This window comes from Rana temporaria, chromosome 4 (assembly GCF_905171775.1).
Source record: "Rana temporaria chromosome 4, aRanTem1.1, whole genome shotgun sequence".
Lineage (NCBI taxonomy): Eukaryota > Metazoa > Chordata > Amphibia > Anura > Ranidae > Rana > Rana temporaria.
The window spans coordinates 155,088,101-155,112,221 of NC_053492.1; the positions used below are offsets into that span (position 1 = coordinate 155,088,101).

The 24,121-nt window shown below is 43.0% G+C and overlaps 1 protein-coding gene across 2 annotated transcripts in view; it reads right to left on the minus strand.

Annotated features, from left to right (window-relative positions):
- Nucleotides 1-203: 203 nt before the first annotated feature.
- Nucleotides 204-24,121, minus strand: part of LOC120936689 (TCDD inducible poly(ADP-ribose) polymerase) — a 51,375-nt gene continuing 27,457 nt past the window's right edge. For both annotated transcript variants that reach the window (XM_040349237.1, XM_040349236.1), the window contains exons 3-6: nt 10,968-11,142; nt 9,468-9,649; nt 1,845-2,114; nt 204-856 (exon numbers count right to left, since the gene is read on the minus strand). In XM_040349237.1, coding sequence (XP_040205171.1) covers nt 409-856; nt 1,845-2,114; nt 9,468-9,649; nt 10,968-11,142 — 1,075 coding nt within the window. In that variant the 3' untranslated portion in view covers nt 204-408. The remainder of the gene's footprint in view (nt 857-1,844; nt 2,115-9,467; nt 9,650-10,967; nt 11,143-24,121) is intronic.

Here is a 24,121-nt window from a genome sequence, read left to right on the forward strand (position 1 = left end):
AGCTTGAAAACTAATAGAATAGAGTAGCTATGGAGGTGTCAGAGCAGGACATATAAGAAGCCCAAGGTGCTCTACAACCCGCACTCCAGCTGCAATATTGATTTTTGGTGGATTGAGCCTTTAACCCAAGCAAACCCAGGCACTGGCATTATGATTCATAAAACCTCTTTGAAAAACAATTTTTTTATTTCAACACATGAATATTTACTCACATAAATAAAGGTTTTATTAACAAAAAGGCACACAAACTGTTAACAAAGAAAAACTATTTACAATATGCACATAAATTATGAACAAGTGCACTGTTGGTCTTTATCAAAGAGCTTGGAAGTTTCTGGTTTTCCTCCGAAGTCCTTTCTTGTTTCTCAACAAATGTCTCCTAGAGCTCAGGTCAGCAGCATTTTCAGTTTAAATGGAAACAGTGTTACTAACTTCTTCATACTGGATAATAAAATACGGGTAGCTCTGGTCATCGTTAAATATAACAAAAATCTGAGGCTCAAAGAAATTGTCCACACAAGAGTCATAAAGGTCACTGGTAATGTCCCCAGGGTTTAGTGGAGGAGGCCTCCGCATGGTGTGATTCCCCACCACGTATCTTCCCGTTAATACTTTTGCTAGGAACATGTAGTGAACTCCTTTTTGAGACCGCTTGGAGAAATTGTGGGAATAGCTTGCCTTCCTGGCAAAGTAACTGCCCTGTCCAAACATGGTGGCATGTTTCCCACAGACTCGGGGGTCAAAGTTATGTTTGCAGATTCCATCAACAACATCCTGGGAAGTTCCATGAAACAGATGTCTCTCGTTCATAATCTTGTCCAGTCCTGTCATTTTCCTGGTCATGAATTCTTTCTTCCTAAAATGTGAGGAAAAACAGCAAAAGGTAAATAGAGAGCAAAGAACAGTAGCTAAACAATTCTTTACACAATAATACTATCATAAATGTGTTTTCATTAGGGTTAATGATGCCTTAGAAAGGCCAGCGTTAAATTAAATATATAAAATACTTGGACATGTTTTAACCACTTGCCGCAAACCGCCGTAGCTGTACGTCGGTAATTTGCAAAGTTAGATTCTCTTGTAATAAAAAAAAAACCCTACTTGCTGATCTCTTCCATACTGTTCCCTGAGCCGTAGGTAAATGCTTGGTTCTTCCAGGTATGGAGGAGCATGTGACCTCTTCCCAGGATGCAGTACATATGCCCTGAGTGGTCAATGACCAAGCCCGAGCACTGTCACCTAACTAGGAGGAAGATGGTACAAGTGGGGGAGATTTACTAAAACTGGAGAGTGCAAAATCTGGTGCAGCTCTGCATAGAAACCAATCAGCTTCCAGGTTTTATTACCGTAACTTAATTGAACAAGCTGAAGTTAAAAGTTGATTGGTTACCATGCAGAGCTGCATCAGATTCTGAGTGCAGCGGTTTTAATAAATCTCTCCCAGTGTGTAAGTGCTGATATTATCCCAGACAGATCTTACACAGTGTTAGGAAAACAAAAACACAACAAACCAATGCCTCGGCAGGGGAGCACCAAAAAGGTAATTTTACCATGAGAGCAAAATTCTGATTGGTCGATATAGATAACTGCGATTAAAAATGATAACAATCATTACATATTTTTAACTACATCTCTATATAATGCACATATATATGTAGCAAAGTAGTATATAGAATCTCTAACTAATTCTGATTATTTTGTAATAAATGGAAGGCTTTCTGAAAGATAAAATAAATGTTTGTAGGGTCAATAATTGTTATAGATTACTGTACATTTTGGTCCTGTGACTTCACCGATCTATTTGTAAAGCTAACATTCTATTGGTTATACTATAAAAATAATACCTTTTATATTTCTCCCACAGGAAGAGGTTCTGAACTCGCATTATCTTCATAATGCGGAACTTGGTCTCGGGCACTGTTTTGTGGAAGAGGGTGTAAACTGTTCTGTAACTCTTGTCTTCCTTTGGCATAGGCACTTGGGTAAACTCCTGAGACGAGACCATTGGGATCCAGGTTTCAGGATAGAAGTTTGGGGTTGTTATTGCGACAGGCGATAAAACCTGCAGAGATTCAGCCATCGGGGAAATTGCTGGCGATACCCCACTCAGTGTCCTAGGATAAGACAAATGTACAATTAGCTAAATGTCTGAATTGTGTACCATCAGCAAATAGATACAAAAAAAAATAAAAACTTTTTTTGCCAGTAACAATAACATAACATACAAAATTGTAACAGCTGTACCGCCTATTAAACACTGTGGAGAGACATACTGGATCCACATTAATGGAATATTTAGGCAATGCTAGTTTATATTGGATACATAAGAAAAAGTTAGAACCTTGGTCAGGTATTTACTGCAACCTGAATCCTTTAAACTTTTGCTGTCTGTGTCCTCAGTGAAATGTTCTCACTTTTTGTTGTGTCAGCAGGACAGGAAATTATTGGAAATCTCTACAATGAACACTGCAAAAAATCTTATCAATTGGGGTAAACTTGTCCCTTTATTCATTTTCAAACCTAAAGCTGGAGTTGAATCTACTTCTTCCTTTAGCAACCTTTCTGTTTTAATTACATACTGTCTTTCAGACTCAGTTATGTCATCACTGGATTCTGATCCCTGTGCTTCTCTATGCAAAATCATCACAGCACCCTGCCTCAGAACTCCTCCCAAGGGCCCTCAACGCCTACGCAAGTGGTGCACGTTCACTAACAGGTGAATGTCAGCTTAGAGAAGTAGGCATTTATAGGCAAGCTATATTTGCTTGTAGACTGCCACCAGCAACACCTACATGTGAGCCTCCATAATTTAAAGGACTAAGATCAGGCAGGCCAGGGCCAGTCATGCAGGGGAGAAAAGAGTTGGATGATGCTAGAAATCATCTAGCTGAGAAATGAGATGGCCATTATTTGACACGCTGCAGCTTCTAATACAGTAAAATGAGTAAAGCCTCGTACACATGGCCGGTTTTCTCGGCAAGAAAACTGCTGGCAGAGCTTTTTTCTGAGAAAACCGGTCGTGTGTGAGGCCTCATACACACGACCGAGGAACTCATCGTGAATGAAACTTTGTTTTCCTCGACGAGTTCCTTGTCAGGCTTGTGGAGAAACTTGACAAGCTTGCTTTGCATACACACTGTCAAGACCAAATCTCAAACCAAGTAAGCCCGCGCACGCTCGATTAGACTTTGACGCATGTGCGGCAGCATACAAGGGTAGTGTAGGGTGAAGCAAGATGGTGGCGACGGCATCGAATGTGACGAGCGCATGCTCGTTGTGTCGATGACATCACCGCATTCTTGCCATTCAAAAGAACGGCGATTCTTTTGAATGTGCCGTGTGGAAACTCGGCTTTGCAAGAAAAGCTTGCCAGGAATCTCGTCAGGAAAACCAACGTTTTTTTTCCCCGACGAGATTTCCGGCCGTGTGTACGAGGCCTAAGTTTCAGTATAGGACAGGAGCCTATACATAAAGCTGAGCTCTAGAACTCTAACTCACTGTCCAGATTTTAGAGGCCTATTTTTAGAGGCCTAATCACTGCATTACAGATCAATATTTTATCTTGCTTTGTCCAAAAAATTACAGCAGTTTCTATCTTTATGCATCATATTAAATGAATATCATAAGAGCAGTTATTCTTGTAAATGTGGCTATTAAAAATGAACAAACGAACCGATTCTCAGTATGAAGCTAGGGGCATTAAATTGTGGCCCTATATCAAACAAACAATGATATCAAACAGAAATGAAAAACCATCAGTGGTGATAAAAGCAATAGCATTGCAGACTATTCTGTATAAAAGGAAACATTTAGTAGAGAATGGATTCCAAGCTGAGCCAGCATTTTACAGCGTAATTACAAAAGGGCTACAATTCTAACAGCGTCTACTGGGCATTGAGATTTATGCAGCGTTCTAACGCCATAAAGCCAAACTATGAAGTATTGTATCAATGCAAACTACTTCTCAGCATGCATTTTAATGCAGTCCATTCATTACATTTACATGCTGAAAGGGCCTTTATTCATACTATGCTCAGGCAATGTAGCCAGTCCGTCGGCAAGACCAATTATATGTACCTTACGGTTCCATTCAAGGCTCCAGCAAGCATTGTAAAGACAAGTAAAACTACTGCATTATTGGTACTAAGGTTTGGATGGGGAGCCAGGTGTGTAGACCTGAATTCCTAATATAAAATCTCTGTAGTGTTTGGACGTATGCAGTACAGTGTGTTACGTTCACATGGCGGTCAGGCTATCTATTGGATATTTTACAGCACAACAACCAAAATCAGAGGAATTCCCGGTAAAGAAAAGCTACCTGTTTGGCTTGAAATAGTCTATCCAATTCCACTCTGAGGTCAGACGGGCACTGTGGCTCTCTGACATTTATGGCCCGTGACAGAACAAGGGGCAGAAGGAAGAAAGAGCTTGAGGCAGTTGGGCTGCTAGCTAATGTGTAACTACCCTCCTATATACTATATACAAGGGTGCTGGAGAACGTAGGAGACAGCCAGTGAGGAGACACTTAAGCCCTGTACACACAATCGGATATCTGATGGAATCTGATCCAATGGATTTTTTCGTTGGATATCCGATGAAGCTGACTTTCATCAGTCTTGCCTACACACCATCGATCAAAAATCCGACCGTGTCTAAACGCGGTGACGTAAAACACTACGACATGCTGAGAAAAATGAAGTTCAATGCTTCCGAGCATGCGTCGACTTGATTCTGAGCATGCGTGGATTTTTGACCGATGGACTTCCACACAGACGATCGTTTTTTTAACCATAGGAAAAATGTAATACGTTCTATTTTTTTCACCGATGGAAAACAAACCGATGAGGCCCACACACGATCGGTTTGACTGATAAAAACAGTCCATCGGTCTGTTTTTGAACTAGGCATTATAACAAGCCATTCACCTCATTGACAAGAGTAGGCATATTCTTTTCAATGGGATGTCAACCGTGTTATGCCACAAAGAGATCCTGAATAAAAATACCTTGCAGCTACTTAGCAGGGAAGTAAAAAAATCCTGACTGGTGGGGGTACTATGAGTTGTACTACTTGAGCAGCGGTCTCCAAACTTTCAAAACAAAGGGCAGGTTTACTTCCCTTCAAACTTTAGGGAACCTGAATGTAGCCGGTGGCAGTTGAAAATGCTCTGGCATTGGTGGGATTAAAGAATGCTGTAGGCTTGGTGGACACTGGGGGTAAAAAAATAAATACATTTAATTATTGGTGTCAGTGGGATGAATAGTGTCCCCTCCTGAGTGACAGTATGAGGAATAGTGTCCCATAATTAGTGTCATTCAGAGACTTAATTCCCCATCTCTGGTGTCAGTGGGAGGAATAGCACTCCATTGTTGGTGTTAGTGGGAGAAATAGTGCCCCCCCCCCTTTGGTGTCAGTGGGAGGAATAATGCCCCAAGGGCCGGATAAAGGCAAGCAAAAAGGCCACATCCAGCCTGTGGGCATAAGAAAGCCGACTGGGAGCCATTCCTCCATAGGCAGAAAACAGCAGCGCCTGGTCATACAACAAAAGAGACACCAAACAGGAATCACAAAGGACATGACTGGGGGGACAAGAAATAGTGGAAACAAGGACTTTACACAAGAAAACTGAGCATTTTTGCACAAGGTAAGCAAGTACCTTGCTAATAGGATTGTGCTGCTCCTGGCTGGAGTTCAGCTATAAAGCAATGAGGATTAGTTCTCATCTGCTTGTGCCAGGCAGAACAGTTGTCAGAAAAACAAGATACAACGTGACATTGAGCACCATAAACAGAAGTAAAACATCTAGCTGTGTACCTGGGAGGTTTCCACCTGTCCTTGTATAACTATGTCACACCTTTAAAAACTGGAACAACAACTCGGAACCCTGCGTACAACGATGTTCTAGCACTAAAAAAATATTTGGGGAAGCACTCTCTGTGACGGTAATACGGAGTGCTGAGTTCTGTTCACCTCTTGGGGCACATTCTTCGTTCTCTTCTCAGAGCAGAGGGCGAAGCTCAAAGCAAATAAATGACTGGCACAGGCAAGGCATCTGGCTGTACAATTTCATTAATATGTTGTCAGAGGCTTGATTAAAACTCAGAGCACCCTTTCCTCTCTATGTCCTTCTTTTTATTTTTTTGTTCTCAAAATTCAGACCAAAAAAAACGAAACAAAAGGCATCTGCTGACATAAAGAGCTGCAGATTGCATCAAGCAAAGATAGACATCATAGACACACTGGTCAAAACTTTCCATGTATCAGTACACTATTCCTAAGAAATGTGGTGACTCTCTCCTGATTGGCAAACTGACTTTATTTGACAGCTGCGGGAGCCAATGGCGCCGCTGCTGTGTCCCAGCCAATTAGGAGAGAGAGTCTCGGATGGCTGAGGGACTCGTGGACATCACTGGACAGAGATGGGGTTCAGGTAAGTATAAGTCCCCATTCACATCTAGGCGTTTTGTCGCCTGTAGTGCGACGCCGCTGCCGCCAGAGGGATGACAAGACATTGCCCTCTATGGAGATGGTTCACATCTCCACGCCTGCCGCCTGAAAAAAGGTCCCGGACCTTTTTTTCAGGCGGCTTTCGGCATTCGGGAACCATCTCCATAGAGGGGCACATCTAGGCGGACAATCACGGTACAAAACGCCGCTATTTGCCGCCGCAATTCGCGGGACAAAACGCCGCAAATTTGTCTGCCTAGATGTGAATGGAGCCTTAGGGGGGCTGGGGAGGCTGCTACACACAGAAGGCTTTTTATCCTAATGCATAGAATGAATTGAGATAGAAAAAACGTCTGCCTTTACAACTCCTTGAGCCTAGGTTCACACTGCTGCGAATTAAAAATTGTGGTAAAATGCGCGATTTTACCGCGATTTTGGCCGCAATTTAATGTAAATCGCGGCCCGAAATCGCAAAAAGTAGTACAGGAACTACTTTTTGAAATCGCAGATGCGGCGTCGCACTGATTAGGACAGTGCCATTGCCGACAATTGCCGGCAAATGCCGCCGATTTGAGATGCGATTTGACATGTCAAATCGCATCTCAAATCATTCCAAATCGTACCCAGTGTGAACCAGGGCTTAAAGTGGATATAAACCCGAATTTTTTTTTTTGCTGTCACAATGTAGAGTAAAATATTTCCTATCATCTGTGCCCAGTCTTGCCACAAAGAGTTAATCCAGCGCTGAGCAATCGTCTTTTATTTTTCAGTGAGATAAAACGGACCTACAGAGAAAAACCTTAGTCCGTTCCGCCCCCTTGCTGTGAGTGACAGGTTATTTACATATCTCATGCACTAGCCTGGAGAAAGGCATTATTTTTTAATTCCCACCCCCACTCCTTTTCTGAAGTCATGTGGTTACTTTTCTGGATTTTAACTGGATGTTGGTGATCATAGCAGAATTCAGTGTAAGTAATACATAGGACAAAATGCATGTTGAGAAGGGGAGTGTAGAGGAGGGCGGGGAGTCTACCGACATCACCCACAGAGCTCCAGACAACAGACCCACCCACAGAATCTGCAGTTTTTCAGGTCTTATAACAGACAGATGGGAGACATTTGACAGGTAAGGATACATGCAGGAGGCCTCTATATCCTTATAGATCAGCACTATGGCAGTAGTATAGAAAGGATGAGAGAGTGTTTACATCCACTTTAAGCTTTGACAAAAGAAAACAAAAACGGGTTGGTTTCTATGCAGAGCAGCACCAGATTTTGCACGCTCCAGTTTTAGTAAATCAACCCTTTTAACTTTTAATACTGTTTCCCGGAGACCTACAATTCTTGTAATGACCTGCAAACCCTGACTGAGGGTCTTGTACTTTCACAAGTGCTCCTCTGATATTGTAGCTGGGGTGATCAAGCCTAAACACGCCTGACTACGGACTATACCTCCGAATACTAAAAATAGCAGACAAAACATTACGCATTTTATGTCTTTTATTCACCTCCTACGTGCAGCATGCTTCAAAGTTCATGGCGAACCTGATAACATGCTATGATAACATGCTTAGCTGCTTCCAGGGCCTCTTTCCTTAACGTGCAGCATGTACGCTCTTGCTAGACTCTGCATGTCAGGCCTCCGGGCAGACTAACAGCTTCCTACTTTATCCTAAGAGGACAGCGTGTTCCTAAATACTGGGCTTTGCAATCCTGCCTCCAGCTGTGCATGAGATGCCACAAACAGCTTCAAATCAAAACAGATTAAGCTGCAGCACCTCATAAACGTGGCTCGCCTAAGCCAACACTGCTGTGGAACATGACGAATCGGCAATGTCCTGACAGAGGGCACTTTTTGTTCACAGCGCACAATGTTAATGGAAATATTTACCAGTGTGGTTCAGATTAGAGATTCCCGGACAGAATGTGCCCCCCCCCCCCCCCCCCGACTATCTCTAAAACAGAAACAGCGTCTCCGTCTTGTACGTTACACATGTAGACAGAGCCGATGATGGTATGCATTACCACACATACTTTTCTGGCAGTGGATGTAGACAATATGACCAGCTGTGTGTTAAGCATTCAATGAATCATCTAATCATTACTAAGGTTATACTCCTAAAACTGCAGAGGGGCCTCAGATCAAATGTCTGAAGAGACAGCAAACACATCCAGCTTTTCATGTCGCCATGGTGAATAACGCACTGGGAATAGTTGCTAAGGGCTGCAAGAACACTTCTTCCTTTCTGATCACGAAACCCGCAGTGATATGGTCATTTACTGACGTTTTTTTTTTTTATAGAAAAACGTTTTAATTATTTGCACATTACATATTTACAGATGGATTGCCATCGATGAATGGAACCTACAAGTTGTAAAGGTTTATAAAATACTGCGCATAATAGCATACTGACTGACAGTTCATGTCACCGTCCAATAACAGATATCACTAGAGACTGCGCTAATTGGAATTCAACCGATGTCCGTCACATGTAGAAATATCATACTAAAGCTGCACGATTCTGGCTAAAATGAGAATCACACATTTTTTGCTTAGAATAAAGATCACGATTCTCACGGCGTAACATCATCTTTCACATTATACAAAAAAATGGGGCTAACTTTACTGTTTCGTTATTTTTTCCAAAAATATTGTGTTTGAAAGACCACTGCGCAAATACGGCGTGACATAAAATATTGCAACAACCGCCATTTTATTCTCTGTGGGCTCTGCTAAAAAAAGTCCCATCATGCCTTTGGGAGTCATGCTTGTTACTGTCAGCGGCTTGCAATGCCTCATGGGACTTGTAGTTCTGCAACAGCTGGAGGGCTGACAATTTGAGACGCCATGATCTATGGTGTACTAGCGACACATGCTTCCTTGTACATCGATTACCAGTTTACCAGCTGGTCGTGGCTGCAGCACTCATATATTCTGGACTCTATGCAAGAAGGAGTGCAATGAGAATACTTCTATGATTCCAATATACAGAACGCATTTATAGTATCTGTCAACTTACTGTAGATGTGGCAGTAACATCACAGAGGATCTAAAGAGGGGTCGTCTTTTGATTTCTTTCCTGAAGCAGGCATTTTGCTGGAAGCCATCTTTGATGTTCAGTATATACTGGTTGTGCCACGTAACAAAGCGGACCTCTTTCAGCCCTCGGCAATTGGCTTCCTCTATCAGCTTCACCACAGGCTGTTTGACAAAACAAATACAGTTACCAGTTGGCTTATTTGTTGCAAAAAATGTTTTACAATTTCATGTAACAAGGTTTACATGGGTTTATACAGTGTTTCTTTCACCTAGATGTCAGTTTTTACAAAGAAAGTTTTCATGCAATCTTTTCCCAACCTTCTCTATTGCATTGCTTTACTACTTCAAGCCCACAAATACAGGGAGCTCCTGTACAAATAGTACAAGGAGGCCAGGGAAGGATGCAGTTCTGGGATATTGGAACCTTGGCTTTAGCAGAGCAGATAACGGAAGGGCATATAATTGTATTTGCACTACAGAAACATTTTGCTAGTATGATTAGAAGGGTAATGAAGTTGTACAGGTCCAGTTTATTGATTCTTGCACACAGAATGCCTGATATCCAGAGAAAATTAAGATACAGGTTGCAAAAAAAAATTCTGTAACCATGGGTTGCAGGAACAAAATTCACACGATTCCACCATCAACACAGACAGTGCTGACAGGGGAATCCCTCCTGCCAAACAATTGTCTTCTCCCTGCGGGGGCAGCCTGGAGAAGCTGTCCCCGTTGGGAGAAGACAGTGATTATCACTAGCGGCTGCTAAAAATAATTGGAAGTGTATCAGGCAGGCTGAATGTACCCAAGTTGATTGACCGATCAACTTGGTGCATTCAGCCTGCCCATTAAAGCGGAGCTCCACCCTTAAAGTGGAACTCCCGCTGATAGGAACCCTCCCCCTCCGGTGTCACATTTGACACTTTTCAGGGGGGAGGGGGGTGCAGATACCTGTCTAAAGACAGGTATTTGCACCCACTTCCGGCTACACAGTCTCGGGCAGACTGCGGGCATGACGTCACCTCCCGTCCCCCCGCCCCGTTGTGTTCTGGGAACACTCGGCTCCCAGTACACAGCGGGAGCCAATCGGCAGGCGTAGCGCGACTGGTGCATGCGCCGTAGGGAACCGGGCAGTGAAGCCGGAGCGCTTCACTTCCTGGTTCCCTCACCGAGGATGGCAGGGGGGGGGGGGGCAGCAGAGTGACAAGCGATTGCTCGTCCTCTGCTGCGGACGGCACTGGACTCCAGGACAGGTAAGTGTCCTAATATTAAAAGTCAGCAGCTGCAGTATTTGTAGCTGCTGGCTTTTAATATTTTTTTTTCAGCGGACATCCGCTTTAATGATTCGACTCTCAGCCGGTTCCTGGCCGAGATATGAACCGTGTATGTCCGGCCCAAGTTTGTGAACAGGGAATGGGCTCCTGATGACATTCTTATGAAGACAAGTGAATATTATGAACCAGAAAGTAAGGAGCCAACTTACCTCTGAGTACTCCCTCCAGCCAAAGTGATCTCTGCAAAAGTACTTCCACACCGTGTGGTAATTGGAGCCAAGACCAGAGGTAGAAGGGGTAGACAGGCGTCGGATTTGGTCAAATTCAAATTCAGAAGATTCATAAATAGTCATACAGTCCAAATTCACTAAGAAATCATGTCCCCTAGGGAAAAGAAAAAAACCACACATGAGTTGTCAATAACGTACTTTCCTCCAATGATTTCATAAAAGCATACAAAGATATATCTGCATAATGTAAATAGCAGTTTTCATTTTTTGGCTGCAAATTAAATTGGACTAATACAGCTTTTTTTTACAAACATTGCAACCAACGTGAACTGAAAGTATAAACTTTAATCAAATAAAACTAGCAGAGCAAGGAACCCATATATTCAGTGCCCGTTCACACCACAAAAACTCCTCCAGATACGTTCCAAATGTGTTTCTGCATGCGTGTTTTTAACGTGTTTTTTATGCGTTTCCAGATCCTGGTTTTTATTCACTGTACTGGGGCCCGATGCATTTTGTGATGCGTTTTAACGCGTTCTACTACAGTTCTGTGCAGGAAATAAGGCCAAACTTTACATTGTGCAGCCCCATTCGGTCGTGTACGTGGGCCCAAATATAGCATTTTTATGTGCAACTTATTGCATGTTACCCAACTTCTGCACTGCATAAAATTGAATGAAATGTCATTTGAGACATTTCAAGAAAGTTATAAAAAAATAAATACAAGGTAACCAGTGTTGTAACGACGCACCTACACAGCGCAAACCAGCGTTTTCGCGCTATACCTAGCATAGTGCATCCCAGCTGGTGTGCATAAGCTCTAAAGCAAATACTTAACTTCACAAGGTCTATAGATCTACTTTGATCCAGTAAGCACTTGCAGAAATTGCAGCACCCAAAAATTCCAAGACCTTACTAATGCTGACCATCTTCAAAACCTCAACAAAACATTTGACAACTTTCACAATGTTCCATAAAACAGAGTGGGGTTTCGGTGTTTCATGCATGACTCGTTTCGCAAGCCTTGCTGAGAATTAAAACGAAGGAATTAATGATTTAAATGGATCATCTGTTCTACAGCTGTAAGCAGAAACGTGAACGAAAAACGAAACTGGGCAGCATTCCTAAACACAAATCTCTTCTGAGAACTGAAAGTGCCGTGCTCTAATGCTACATGTCTGACACACACGGCCCTTGTTGTCAACCCTCAGATGTGTTACCATGGCAACCCGCAACCCTAATCATATTATCATTCCCAATCAGGAAAGCAACAATATGTCCTGCTGACACCCCCGGGAGATCCGCACACATGATTACTGATACATGGGAAAGATCTCTCTGCCATAGGACAGAGCTGATTAACAGTACCCACATCAATTACATTCATGAGTCACAACCTCAGTCGTGTCAAGTGGTCCCATTTCCAATAAATACAGTATTTAATATACAGTATATCATACATGCCATTGAACGAGGTGAAAAGCGTGATGTCATCTCACCCCCCCCTCATCTAATCAGAAAATGGTTGAAATTCATTCAGGTGGCGCAAAGCATTTTTTGATTGGTGCCCGCGTTGACCGGCTGACCTCCTGTGTCCACAATGCACGGGAGCAGCCAATCAAAATGGGACCCAGAAGCAAGTTGAGATCACCAGAGTAGTGGCATCTTCTTTCCAGCGGCATTAGCCCGGTATGTCATATGCATAGTGACTTGGACCAATGTAACTATGAATAACAGGCTGATGCCTGGAATTATTCTTTCTATTCCCATAATCTCCTTAAACAGGCAAAATCTCTTTTGCATAACAGGTTTAAGAAATGATGTAATATGGGTAGAATGGCATTGTAAGATCTAGATTTCTACCACAATATTTTTCTATTAGGAGTCCACACAAAGTTATTATTCATACAGTTATATAAAATTCCCTCTGGCTGTTGACTAGGTAGGCAGGCTATTTGCACAACATACACAACTAAGGGCCAGTTCACACCAGGAATTGCGCTTATGTTCCTGTGCAATTTTCAGCCCATTCATTTGAATGGGTTGAAATCACACCACACCAAAAGTAGGGCATGCACTACTTTGCGGCTGGGTTCACACTTATGCAAATTAGTTACGGGTTTTCCCGCATCCAATTTAGGCCTAATTTGTTCCTGAAATGGAGAACAGGGACGCACCGGACCCCTGCCTAAAAACTGCACTGCCACCAGATCGCATAGTACTTCTGTGTACATTTTCGTCGAGGAAACTGTCGAGAAACTCGACGAGCCAAAAAGAGAGCATGTTCTCTATTTCCTTGACGGGAATGGAGAAAATTGGCTTGTCGAGTTCCTCGACAGCCTAACAAGGAACTCGATGAGGAAAACGATGTGTTTCGCCCGTCGAGTTCCTCGGTCGTGTGTACGAGGCTTCACAGTCATAAAGTTTCCTAGTGGCAGATAAAAAGAGCCAATGTCAGTGCATGTAAATTAAAATTTTAAGGCAAAATTTTAATTTGCAGTACAGTGGAACTGGAGCGAACATGGGAAGTCACGATATGAAGAAATGTTGAATCATTAAAGTATTTTATAATGGCTTTTTTTTATTGGGGGGGGGAATAGGCTAGGAAAAGGTTACAACTTTTTTGGCCATCTGTGTCTCAGAGTGATTTGACTTCCTGTCCTGTTGGCTCAACAGGAAGTACAAGGATATATGTGAGGGATATCCCCTCTAGGACAGCTGTCACTGGAACAAACAACCCCCAACTTTCATTCCTGTTGACTTTGGTCATCCAGGACTAGAATGTACCTCCCTAATGGGGACACCGGCAATAAAAACATGACAGTGTTTCCAACCCCTGATCACTATCTAAATATAAAAAAGTTTTCCTTTAATAAAATCAAGGGCAGTGAATGTTGCTCAACTGGATTTAACATCCTGGAAAATGTGCTTTATGAATGTTTTAAATCATCAGCAAATCAATAATTCATTAATTTATGAACAGAAATCCATGTGTCTGAAGGTGGGAGAAGTGTCATTGGATAGATTGTTCTCTAATGGTATATTATTTCCTTAAACTATTGCTATTGATTATCTGTTCCAACTAATCAGATGTGAACTGTCACTTTAGGGCGGGGGTTAAATGCCAGAAGCTAACAAATGGCTGTTCTCTTTTTTTTTTCTAGGTTTCACAATGTAATATGTATATATGAAATGAAATATCTCAGGTAAGACTGTATTTAGATTGCTTCAACTAGGGCAGGGAGTTCTTTATCTTCTTTATGTTGTATAAGGTTTAAAAACGGTCACATTTATTTTTATTCCCATGAAGACAGAGAATCTATTTTATGTGCACACTGGGAAGGAATTCCTGGTCTGAGTGTAACTGCTCAGACTACGGCTATCTAAACATGTGCATAGCACGACTATAAATAATAATTTGCATGAGAAAGGCAGAGGCTGCAACAGTTTCTCTCACGCTATCTTGCTACAGCCAACCATTTTGCAATACATGGGCTGCTCAAAATAGGTATCATTAACCATGACCTGGAAAAAGTGTTTGCGTAAATCTGACTTGTCACAGCATTCTAGGCTCTCTTTGTTTTATTACACAGAGCCTATGTGTCTATTTTCATACATGAAATACATACTTTTCCTTTACTGCCTTCCCCCGGCACTGCACTTTCTGCCAGCTGGCATGGCATGCCAAGACTGGACAAACTGAAGACTAGACTAGTGTGTCACAGACCCCACTAAGCTAGCGTCAAAGAGACCCCACTAAGCTAGCGTCAAAGAGACCCCACTAAGCTAGCGTCAAACAGGCCCCACTAAGCTAGCGTCAAACAGACCCCACTAAGCTAGCGTCAAACAGACCCCACCAAGCTTGCCTCAAGCAGACCCCACTAAGCTAGCCTCAAGCAGACCCCACTAAGCTAGCCTCAAGCAGACCCCTCTAGGTTAGCCTCAAGAAGACCCCTCTAGGCTAGTGTCAAACAGACCCCTCTAGGCTAGTGTCAGACAGACCCCTCTAGGCTAGTGTCAGACAGACCCCTCTAGGCTAGTGTCAGACAGACCCCTCTAGGCTAGTGTCAAACAGACCCCTCTAGGCTAGAGTCAAACAGACCCCTCTAGGCTAGAGTCAAACAGACCCCTCTAGGCTAGAGTCAGACAGACCCCTCTAGGCTAGTGTCAAACAGACCCCCCTACAGGCTAATGTCAGACAGACCCCTCTAGGCTAGTGTCAAACAGACCCCTCTAGGCTAGTGTCAAACAGACCCCTCTAGGCTAGAGTCAAACAGACCCCTCCAGGCTAGAGTCAAACAGTCTAGGCTAGCATCTCCCAAACCTCTTTAGGACAGTATCTCCCAGACCCTCTAGGACAGTATCTCTCCCAGACCCCTCTATACTAATGTCTTCCAAATCCCCCCCAAGCATAGTGTCTCTCAGATCATCCAATCACAATCCCTTGTTATACATTGTTCAATAACCATTCACTTTGTTTATCTCAAGTGAAGGTCAAAGTTACCCTGCAGTTGAACAATTTTATTATTCCTTTTAGTGTACACAATCTGCAATAGTCATAAAAATCTGTCTGATTTACTGAAGTGTTAGAGTGTATGTCGGGGCCAAAATAATAATAAAACAAAAACAAAAAACAACAACACATTTTGTACATCTCTCCAATGTATGTTTTATACAGTACCATTAAATATGCACATACAAAAACATTTCTGTTGATCTGCCAGAAATTCAAGGTAGCCCTACGAGTCGGTTCACACTAGGGCGACATGACTTCCAGCACGACTTTCAGAGGCGACTCCGACACGACTTGAGCATGAACCACAGGGCGATCTGGGGCGATTTACAACACTACTTGAAGTCGTCTCCAGGACAGGAGACTTTCCAGTGGCCAATCAAACAACAATCAGCTCTGGGAGAGGGAGGGGAGGGAGGGGGAGGGAGGGGTTTGCCTGAGAAATGTATGTTATCTTCCTGGAAAGTCGCTTCAGTTAAGACAGGGATCAGACTTGAAAGCTACTTCCATTGAAATCAATGGGTACAAATCGCCTACAAGTCGGATTGAAGTAGTACAGGAACTTCTTTTGAAGTCGGAGCGACTCGAGTCGTGTGTATTAACACTGCTCCCATTCACTTCCATTGTTTTTCTCGACAGCGCGACTTGGGACGACTTGAGGCGACTTCAAGTCGGATCCCAAGTTTGAGTGACAGCACAGTACCCTTGCTGCACTAAAAATTCCAAGCAGTGATGTCAGCCCTGTCTGCTGGACTACAGAACGCCACCCATCCTCTTACCCCTCTCTGTCCCACTCCACAAACATAAAATTTGATTTCCTTCTCTGTAAAATAATGCTGCTGGCCTTGACCTTTAAAGAGCCTTCCCGCACACTGCACAAGCATATATATATATATATATATGTATATATATATATATATATACACATATACACACACACCGTTTTCTTTATTCAATGGGAACCAAGTGCCTAGCAGTTGCCCCTGCCTAGTAAAGATGTCACCGCAATTAAGCAAAGCAGTTTCTCACTACAGGAACAAGATAAAAGAAGGGAATATTGATGGAAAAATCTACTGTTAAATTTAGGGGGATTACAGATAAATCCCGGTCATACACTTTGAATGAGGTGATGTGTGGTGAAATTGAATTGTTGGGAACCACATCAATTGCTGGAGAAGTTTCAATTTTTAAATGACGTTCTAGCCTGATTTACTTTTAGTGGATATTGACATTTCCAATTTGCCATAATTGTCTATGGGTGAGTATCTGCAACCACAGTTTACTTTTTGTCCCCCTACAAAGTCCCACAAATACCAGTGAAGTTCACCTAATGCAGATGGTGTGGTAACAATGCTGCACTGCAAAAATCAGAGCCGTTGCCACACACATATGGACGGTGCCTGCTTGCACTACAGTGGAATAAAAAAATGTGGCAGGGGCGTGGCTATCAGCACTGTCACTGCTGTAATTTGTCAGTCAGCACCTAGCCCAACCCTCTAGATTAACAGCACTGCCTGTTTTGCTGATACTCTTCCACTGTGAGCTGCAGTGTCTGGGAGGGGAGTGTGTGAGACTTAAATAAAGGGGGATATGGTTTAGGTAGGGAAGATAAAGGAAGTTTTTGTTTACTTTGCAAGGTACATAGTAGCTGGATTGGGTACTTTTTTAGGCTGTTATAAAGGAGCCTTTAGTTGTACTTCTTCATTTTCTAAAGTTTAGCTCACAGAATGTTCCAAGCTGTTGGGCTGCAGAAATGCCCCCCCCCCCCCCTACTGATATGACTATCAGCACTTAAATAGTAAAATGACATAAATGGTTAGAGTGTCACCGGATGGTATTTATTGTGAGACAATCACCAGGAGATGTATAGTCACCATGAGATTGTAGGAGAGGTTTTCACTAATACTAATTGCAGCACTGAGTGTGATTTTAGGATTAAGGAAAACTGGAAGTTTCATTCTACAGGTAAACAGAGTGTGTAATTCTCATAGGAATGAAGAAATATCAGTGAGCAAGCGCCTCATTAAAAAGAAGAAGTTGAGGGTGATGATTATTTTTCTTATCGGGACACATGTGCTGTACAGCTATTCGCCGCAGTTGCAAAACAGCAATGATACGTGACCGTAGAAATATCATCAGCTGCCAGAAAGCAATCACAATCGGAGTCAGATCTCAGCGTCAGGAAGTTTGAGGGGTTTGTTTCCCATGGTGTGGTCACAAAACTGTTAATGTGATTGTAATCTTTCAACACCTTCTTGAGAAACACTTTGGTGACAGTCTTTTGCATTAACACTGCATTATCTGTACACATATTCTGATTTTCACGAGCCACATAAACTATTATTTACCAGTCCGCTTACAAAGTGCCAAAGTGGGGTAAACTCACTCTGCACACCTCAATTTTTTTATGTGACTTTACATGGCTGTTCTTCCCTTTATAACCCCCGACAGCCCAATCTGCCATTGCCCCCCAAAGAAAAATCTGGTACTTTAGGGTACCAAGAACATATCCCCTTGCTAGCAACTAAATACAAGAGCACTGCTACCGACCCTATGAGGGACCATGACCAACTCTTAAATTTGCCATTGGTCCTCTAAATGCAAGAGCACTGTTACCGACCCTATGAGGAACCATGACCAACTCTTAAATTTGCCATTGGTCCTCTAAATGCAAGAGCACTGTTACCGACCCTATGAGGAACCATGACCAACTCTTAAATTTGCCATTGGTCCTCTAAATGCAAGAGCACTGCTACCGACCCTATGAGGGACCATGACCAACTCTTAAATTTGCCTTTGGTCCTCTAAATACAAGAGCACTGCTACCGACCCTATGAGGGACCATGACCAACTCTTAAATTTGCCTTTGGTCCTCTAAATGCAAGAGCACTGTTACCGACCCTATGAGGAACCATGACCAACTCCTAAATTTGCCATTGGTCCTCTAAATGCAAGAGCACTGTTACCGACCCTATGAGGGACCATGACCAACTCTTAAATTTGCCATTGGTCTTCTAAATACAAGAGCACTGCTACCGACCCTATGAGGGACCATGACAAACTCTTAAATTTGCCTTTGGTCCTCTAAATACAAGAGCACTGTTACCGACCCTATGAGGGACCATGACCAACTCCTAAATTTGCCTTTGGTCCTCTAAATACAAGAGCACTGCTACCGACCCTATGAGGGACCATGACCAACTCTTAAATTTGCCATTGGTCTTCTAAATACAAGAGCACTGCTACCGACCCTATGAGGGACCATGACCAACTCTTAAATTTGCCTTTGGTCTTCTAAATACAAGAGCACTGACCCATCGGGGACAAGGGACCATGTTCAAATGTAAATAAATTTGCCTTTGGTCCTCAGAGGAAAATCTGGTATTTCGGGTACAGAGAACAAATTCCACCCTTTCATCAACTAATACAAGAGCACTGTCACATCCAGGATATGGAATCGTGTCCAAACCTATGTAAATAAATCTGCCTATCTTTAGAGGAAAATCTGGTATTTCAGATACAGAGAACAAATTACCCCCTTTCATCAACCAATACAAGAGCATTGTCACATCCAGGATATGGAATCGTGTCCAAACCTATGTAAATAAACCTGCCTAGGGTCTTTAGAGGAAAATCTGGTATTTCGGGTACAGATAACAAATGATCCCCTTTCATCAACCAATACAAAAGCACTGTCACATCCAGGTTAGGGGATCATGTCCAAACCTATGTAAATAAATCTGACATTGGTCTTCAGAGGAAAATCTGGTATTTTTCGGGTACAGAGAACAAATTCCACCTTCCACCAATTAATACAAGAGCACTGTCACATCGGGATGGGGAACCACTTTTAACCCTAGATAAATAAATGTGCCATTGGACTTCCGAGAAAAATCTGGTACTTTCGGGTGATGGGGAACACATGCTCCTCCCTGCCACCAACTAAATACAAAAGCAATGTCACATAGGAGATGAGGAACCATACCCTATGGTAATAGCAACATCTAAAAATTGGTGTCTACATAAGCTTTTGGGCGCTTCACATTAGAATGGTGAGGAAAATTGGTGTCTACATAAGCTTTTGGGCGCTTCACATTAGAATGGTGAGGAAAATTGGTGTCTACATAAGCTTTTGGACGCTTCACATTAGAATGGTGAGGGTATGCAATGAACGTAATAAGAGACATCTTATGGTGCTTATGTGGCATCACCCTTAATTTGCCTTCGTCCTCCTGTATACTCCACCGGGAGTGTTGACTTGGCTAATCTGATATTATAAAAAGGCATATTTCAATCACGGCGCAGTGAACTAACACCCACACTGATTCTCGTGTACAGCCCATAATTACCCAGGCTTCCGCGTGACATTAGAAAAGGACAGATGCATTCTAAGTAGACAAAGTGAAGGGAAGGCACAGAGGGTGTGTACTGTGGGGGTCACTGATTGACGATTAATTGAGGGTGACGTGACTTGTGCTATTTCTAAACTCTACATGTTTCCCGGAAAATGACAGAGATGCCAGTACTTTATCCATACGCTGCCATTGAGCTCTCACACACAGCCATGAATGCAGCATTCAGTATTTCTATATACTATATTCCAACAAACACACATTTCACTGGGAGAACATACAAACTCCATGCATGTGTCATCAGTACTAAGCACTTAAATAAGATCTGGTATGAGGAGAACTTGGAAGCTTCCATTGTGTACCTCTCCTGAAATTCTTCAAGTGGTTGTAAACCCTTACATACACCCAGTGAAGTGATACACAGAGATGAAACAAATCCTCCTACATAAGTTGTACCTGTTTATCAGGAGCCTTCTCCTCGTTACAGCCATTCTAAGTTCAGAGTTTTTACAGCTTCTTTGAACCTTCAATAAAAAAAAGGGGAACAGAGAGCTGAAGTTACGCTCTGCAGGGCTCAGTGAGGAGAGCTCTAGGAGTTGATTGGAGGGAAGGGACACACCCCCCTTTACACAGCACAGAGGAGCAGAGGTGAGTGTCAATCAGCTGTCACCTTTTTTCTCTTGGCGTCAGGAAAACCTGTCAGAAGTGACTCATGCTGATCGCAGAAGAACGGCGCAGCAGACATAAATGACACTTTGTGCTTTTAATTAAGAAAAGTACACACTATAGATGGTGCTTTGTTCATATTTAATGTCTGAGGTTCACAGTCACATTCAGTTCTTTGAGTCACTGACATTTAAATAAGGACTTCTGACTTGGCTCTGACTTTTCTGATCTGCATATATGTGGTTGGTCAGTGGCCAGGGAGTCAGCATAAACCTAGGCATTAGCATTTCCTGAAGGAGGTCAGCAATAGCACAAATAATATGTCTCTCATGACAGGTGTACATTTGATATGGAGGGCCTATTCACACTAAAGTGATCAGTTGTGGCGGCATGGCATATGTTAACACGTGTTGCATTAACCACTTGAGACCCGCGCTATTGACAAAAGACGTCAACAGCGCGGCTCTCAAGTGCCAACAGGACATCTTTGGACGTCATTTAATAGCATTACCCGCGCGCGCCACTGGGGGGCGCGCAGTGGGTAAACACTGTCCCGGCGCATCGCTCGGGAGCCGATGCGTGTACCTGGCGGCCGCGATGTCTGCCGGGTACACGCGATTGTCGGTAAGACAGAAGGGACGTGGAGCTCTGTGTGTAACACAGAGCTCCACACGCTGTCAGAGGAGAGGAGACCGATCTGTGTCTCTTGTACATAGAGACACAGCATCGGTCACCTCCCCCAGTCACCCCCCTCCCCCCACACAGTTAGAACACACCCAGGCTACACATTTAACCCCTTCCTCACATTTATACAGTAATTAGTGCATTTTTATAGCACTGATCGCTGTATAAATGTGAATGGCGCTAAATTTGTGTCAAAAGTGTCCGATACGTCCGTCGCAATATCGCAGTCCCAATAAAAATCGCAGATCGCCGCCATTACTAGTAAAAAAAAAAAAAATAATAAAAAAAAATCATAATTCTGTCCCCTATTTTGTAGGCGCTATAACTTTTGCGCAAACCAGTCGCTTATTGCGTTTTTTTTTTTTTTTTTTACAAAAATACGTCGAAAAATACGTATCGGCCTTAACTGAGAAAAAAAAAAAATATATTTTTTAAATTGTCGCTCTATTTTTGTTTATAGCGCAAAAAATAAAAACTGCAGAGGTGATCAAATACCACCAAAATAAAGCTCTATTTGTGGGAAAAAAGGACGCCAATTTTGTTTGGGAGCCACGTCGCACAAATGTCAGTTAAAGCGACGCAGTGCCGTAAGCTGAAATTTCGCCTGGGAACGAAGGGGGTTTATGTGCCCAGTAAGCAAGTGGTTAAGGAAGCCCATTTATCATGAATAGTGGGCTGCCAAGATGCACAACCCTTTGTATAACACAGCACAACGCAAGGTATATATGTTGTGGTGTGCTTTGCTATGGCCCAGCAATGTGAGTGCGTTGGAGCAGTTGCGCTGCTACAACGAACGCACGAATGTGAACGGGCCCTAAATATATGAATTGTGTTAAAGGTAAAAAAAAAAAATTGCCCACATCACCCAATCTTCTTCACACTTGAGCAGTTGGCACTGGGTTGGTTGCAGGGGGCAGCAAGCAATGCCCTTGTTAGCATACAGCTTTGTATTGGCATTGCTTTGATGCATAGAATTAAAGACAAAATCTTGTCTTGAAGAGTCATCTACCCCGGGTACTGTGTACAGAACAAATGATACTGTATCTAATTGAAGAAGACATTGACCTGATTAAGGGATTACTCAGAACAGCTTGTAATTGTGTGCTCTGAATGAGTCTAGTCTAAAATCACCAGCAAAGTGGCTGCTTGTTTCTTGCTGGCAGTATGCGGAACTAGGAGTTTGTTGTAGTTCTGGTAAGACCTGTCAGGAAGTAAACGTTGTGTTCCCAGGATCAGATCATACTTGCAGCAGATGCCAGGACGCTGCTGAGCTGTGTACACAAATATGGCCTGAAACAAACAACCAAACTCTCACTGGGCCTGTCACTAAACACGTTCGAGTCCAGAAAAAATCTCCATTATTATCCTACTATTGCCTACTGGGTCACTAAGCAGAGGAATTGGAAGTCTGACCTCTCATCCAGCACGTTACAGGTCATTGGTAGGTAAAAGGAGTCAGCAACGCATACATCCGTGATCAAATCTTTATTTCGCTACAGGATAGTGACAGTAAAAACAGCTTACGCGTTTCGCCAAGTAGTCTGAGCCAAGGATATTTGCCAAAAAGTGTAAGCTGTTTTTACTGTCACTATCCTGTAGTTAAATAAATATTTATTCACGGATGTATGCGTTGCCAGATCCTTTCACCTACCTGCATGCTGTTTGAGCGTTTGGATAATTGGGGCTCTGGCTCCAAGTGTCCTCCAGACTCCTTGCATGGCTACTCTGGGGCTCTGAAATAAATGTCACACCTGTGTAGTAAAGCAGCATCAAAATGCCATGTCATCTATAGTGTGTGACCATTTTTTACCTTAAAGCGGAGTTCCGCCGAAAAAAAAGTCAGCAGCTACAAATACTGCAGCTGCTGACTTTTAATATATGTACACTTACCTGTCCAGTGTGACTGCAATGTCAGCACCCGAAGTCGATCTGCCCCTCGGCTCTCGGTACCACCATCTTCGGTAAGGGAATCTGCGCATGCGTGAGTCGCGCTGCACGATCCCACCAGTCCCTGCTGTCTTCTGGCACCTGTGTATATCCCAGAAGACAGCAGGGAGGGATGCAGGAGGGGGGATGCAGAAGTAACCACTACCCGGAATTGGGAACAAATACCTGGATCTGCTCCCCCCTGAAAGGCACCAAATGTGACACCGGAAAGGGGGGGGGGGATTCTGAAAAGCGGAAGTTCCATTTTCAGGTGAAACTCCGACGAGGCATTGCAAGAATGGTTATTCGCAGAGGCATAATTCTGGGGGCCCCAGGCTTAAAGCATCAAGGGCCCCAGGCTTAAAGCATCAAGCCCAGGAACAAAACAACGTAAGAAGAAAGTAAAATCCACTGCGAAGCGGATGAAATGTAGGTGATAGGGCGAAGTTCCATGAATAAGCAGTATTGCTTTGTAGACCAGTCGGTTTCACTTCCTGGATTCAGTTTTTATTTCTGAGCGGTTACTTTTCTCACTGCATACAACAAGAAATTCAGACACTAAGGACTTCCCTTTGTTCACTGCTAAAACTGATTACTGTCACTTATCAACTTTTGTTCCTGAAACAAGTGACACCAAACCAGTAAAACAGCAATGGTGTCATTTACATGCACACAAGGGGTGCATTGCCTATCAGTAAAAGCTGTGGGGAATCTGTGGACTCTGCTTTTTCAGATTAAAAAAAAAATATCTATGTTGGTCTTAGAAAATTCTTGCAATGAAAAACGTGGTTTCTGACTGACACGACGGCAATAAGGCTCTGAATATATTTCAGTGTTGTGGGAATGTATGTTTATTCCCATACCGCACAGTACTGCATGCTATTTGCATTGGTGTGATGCAGCGCCCGTCATTCTTAATACATCCTGCTGATGTAGGTGTGCTGCAACGCAATACGCGACAACGCACTAACATGTGGTGCAGTGCGGTGCCA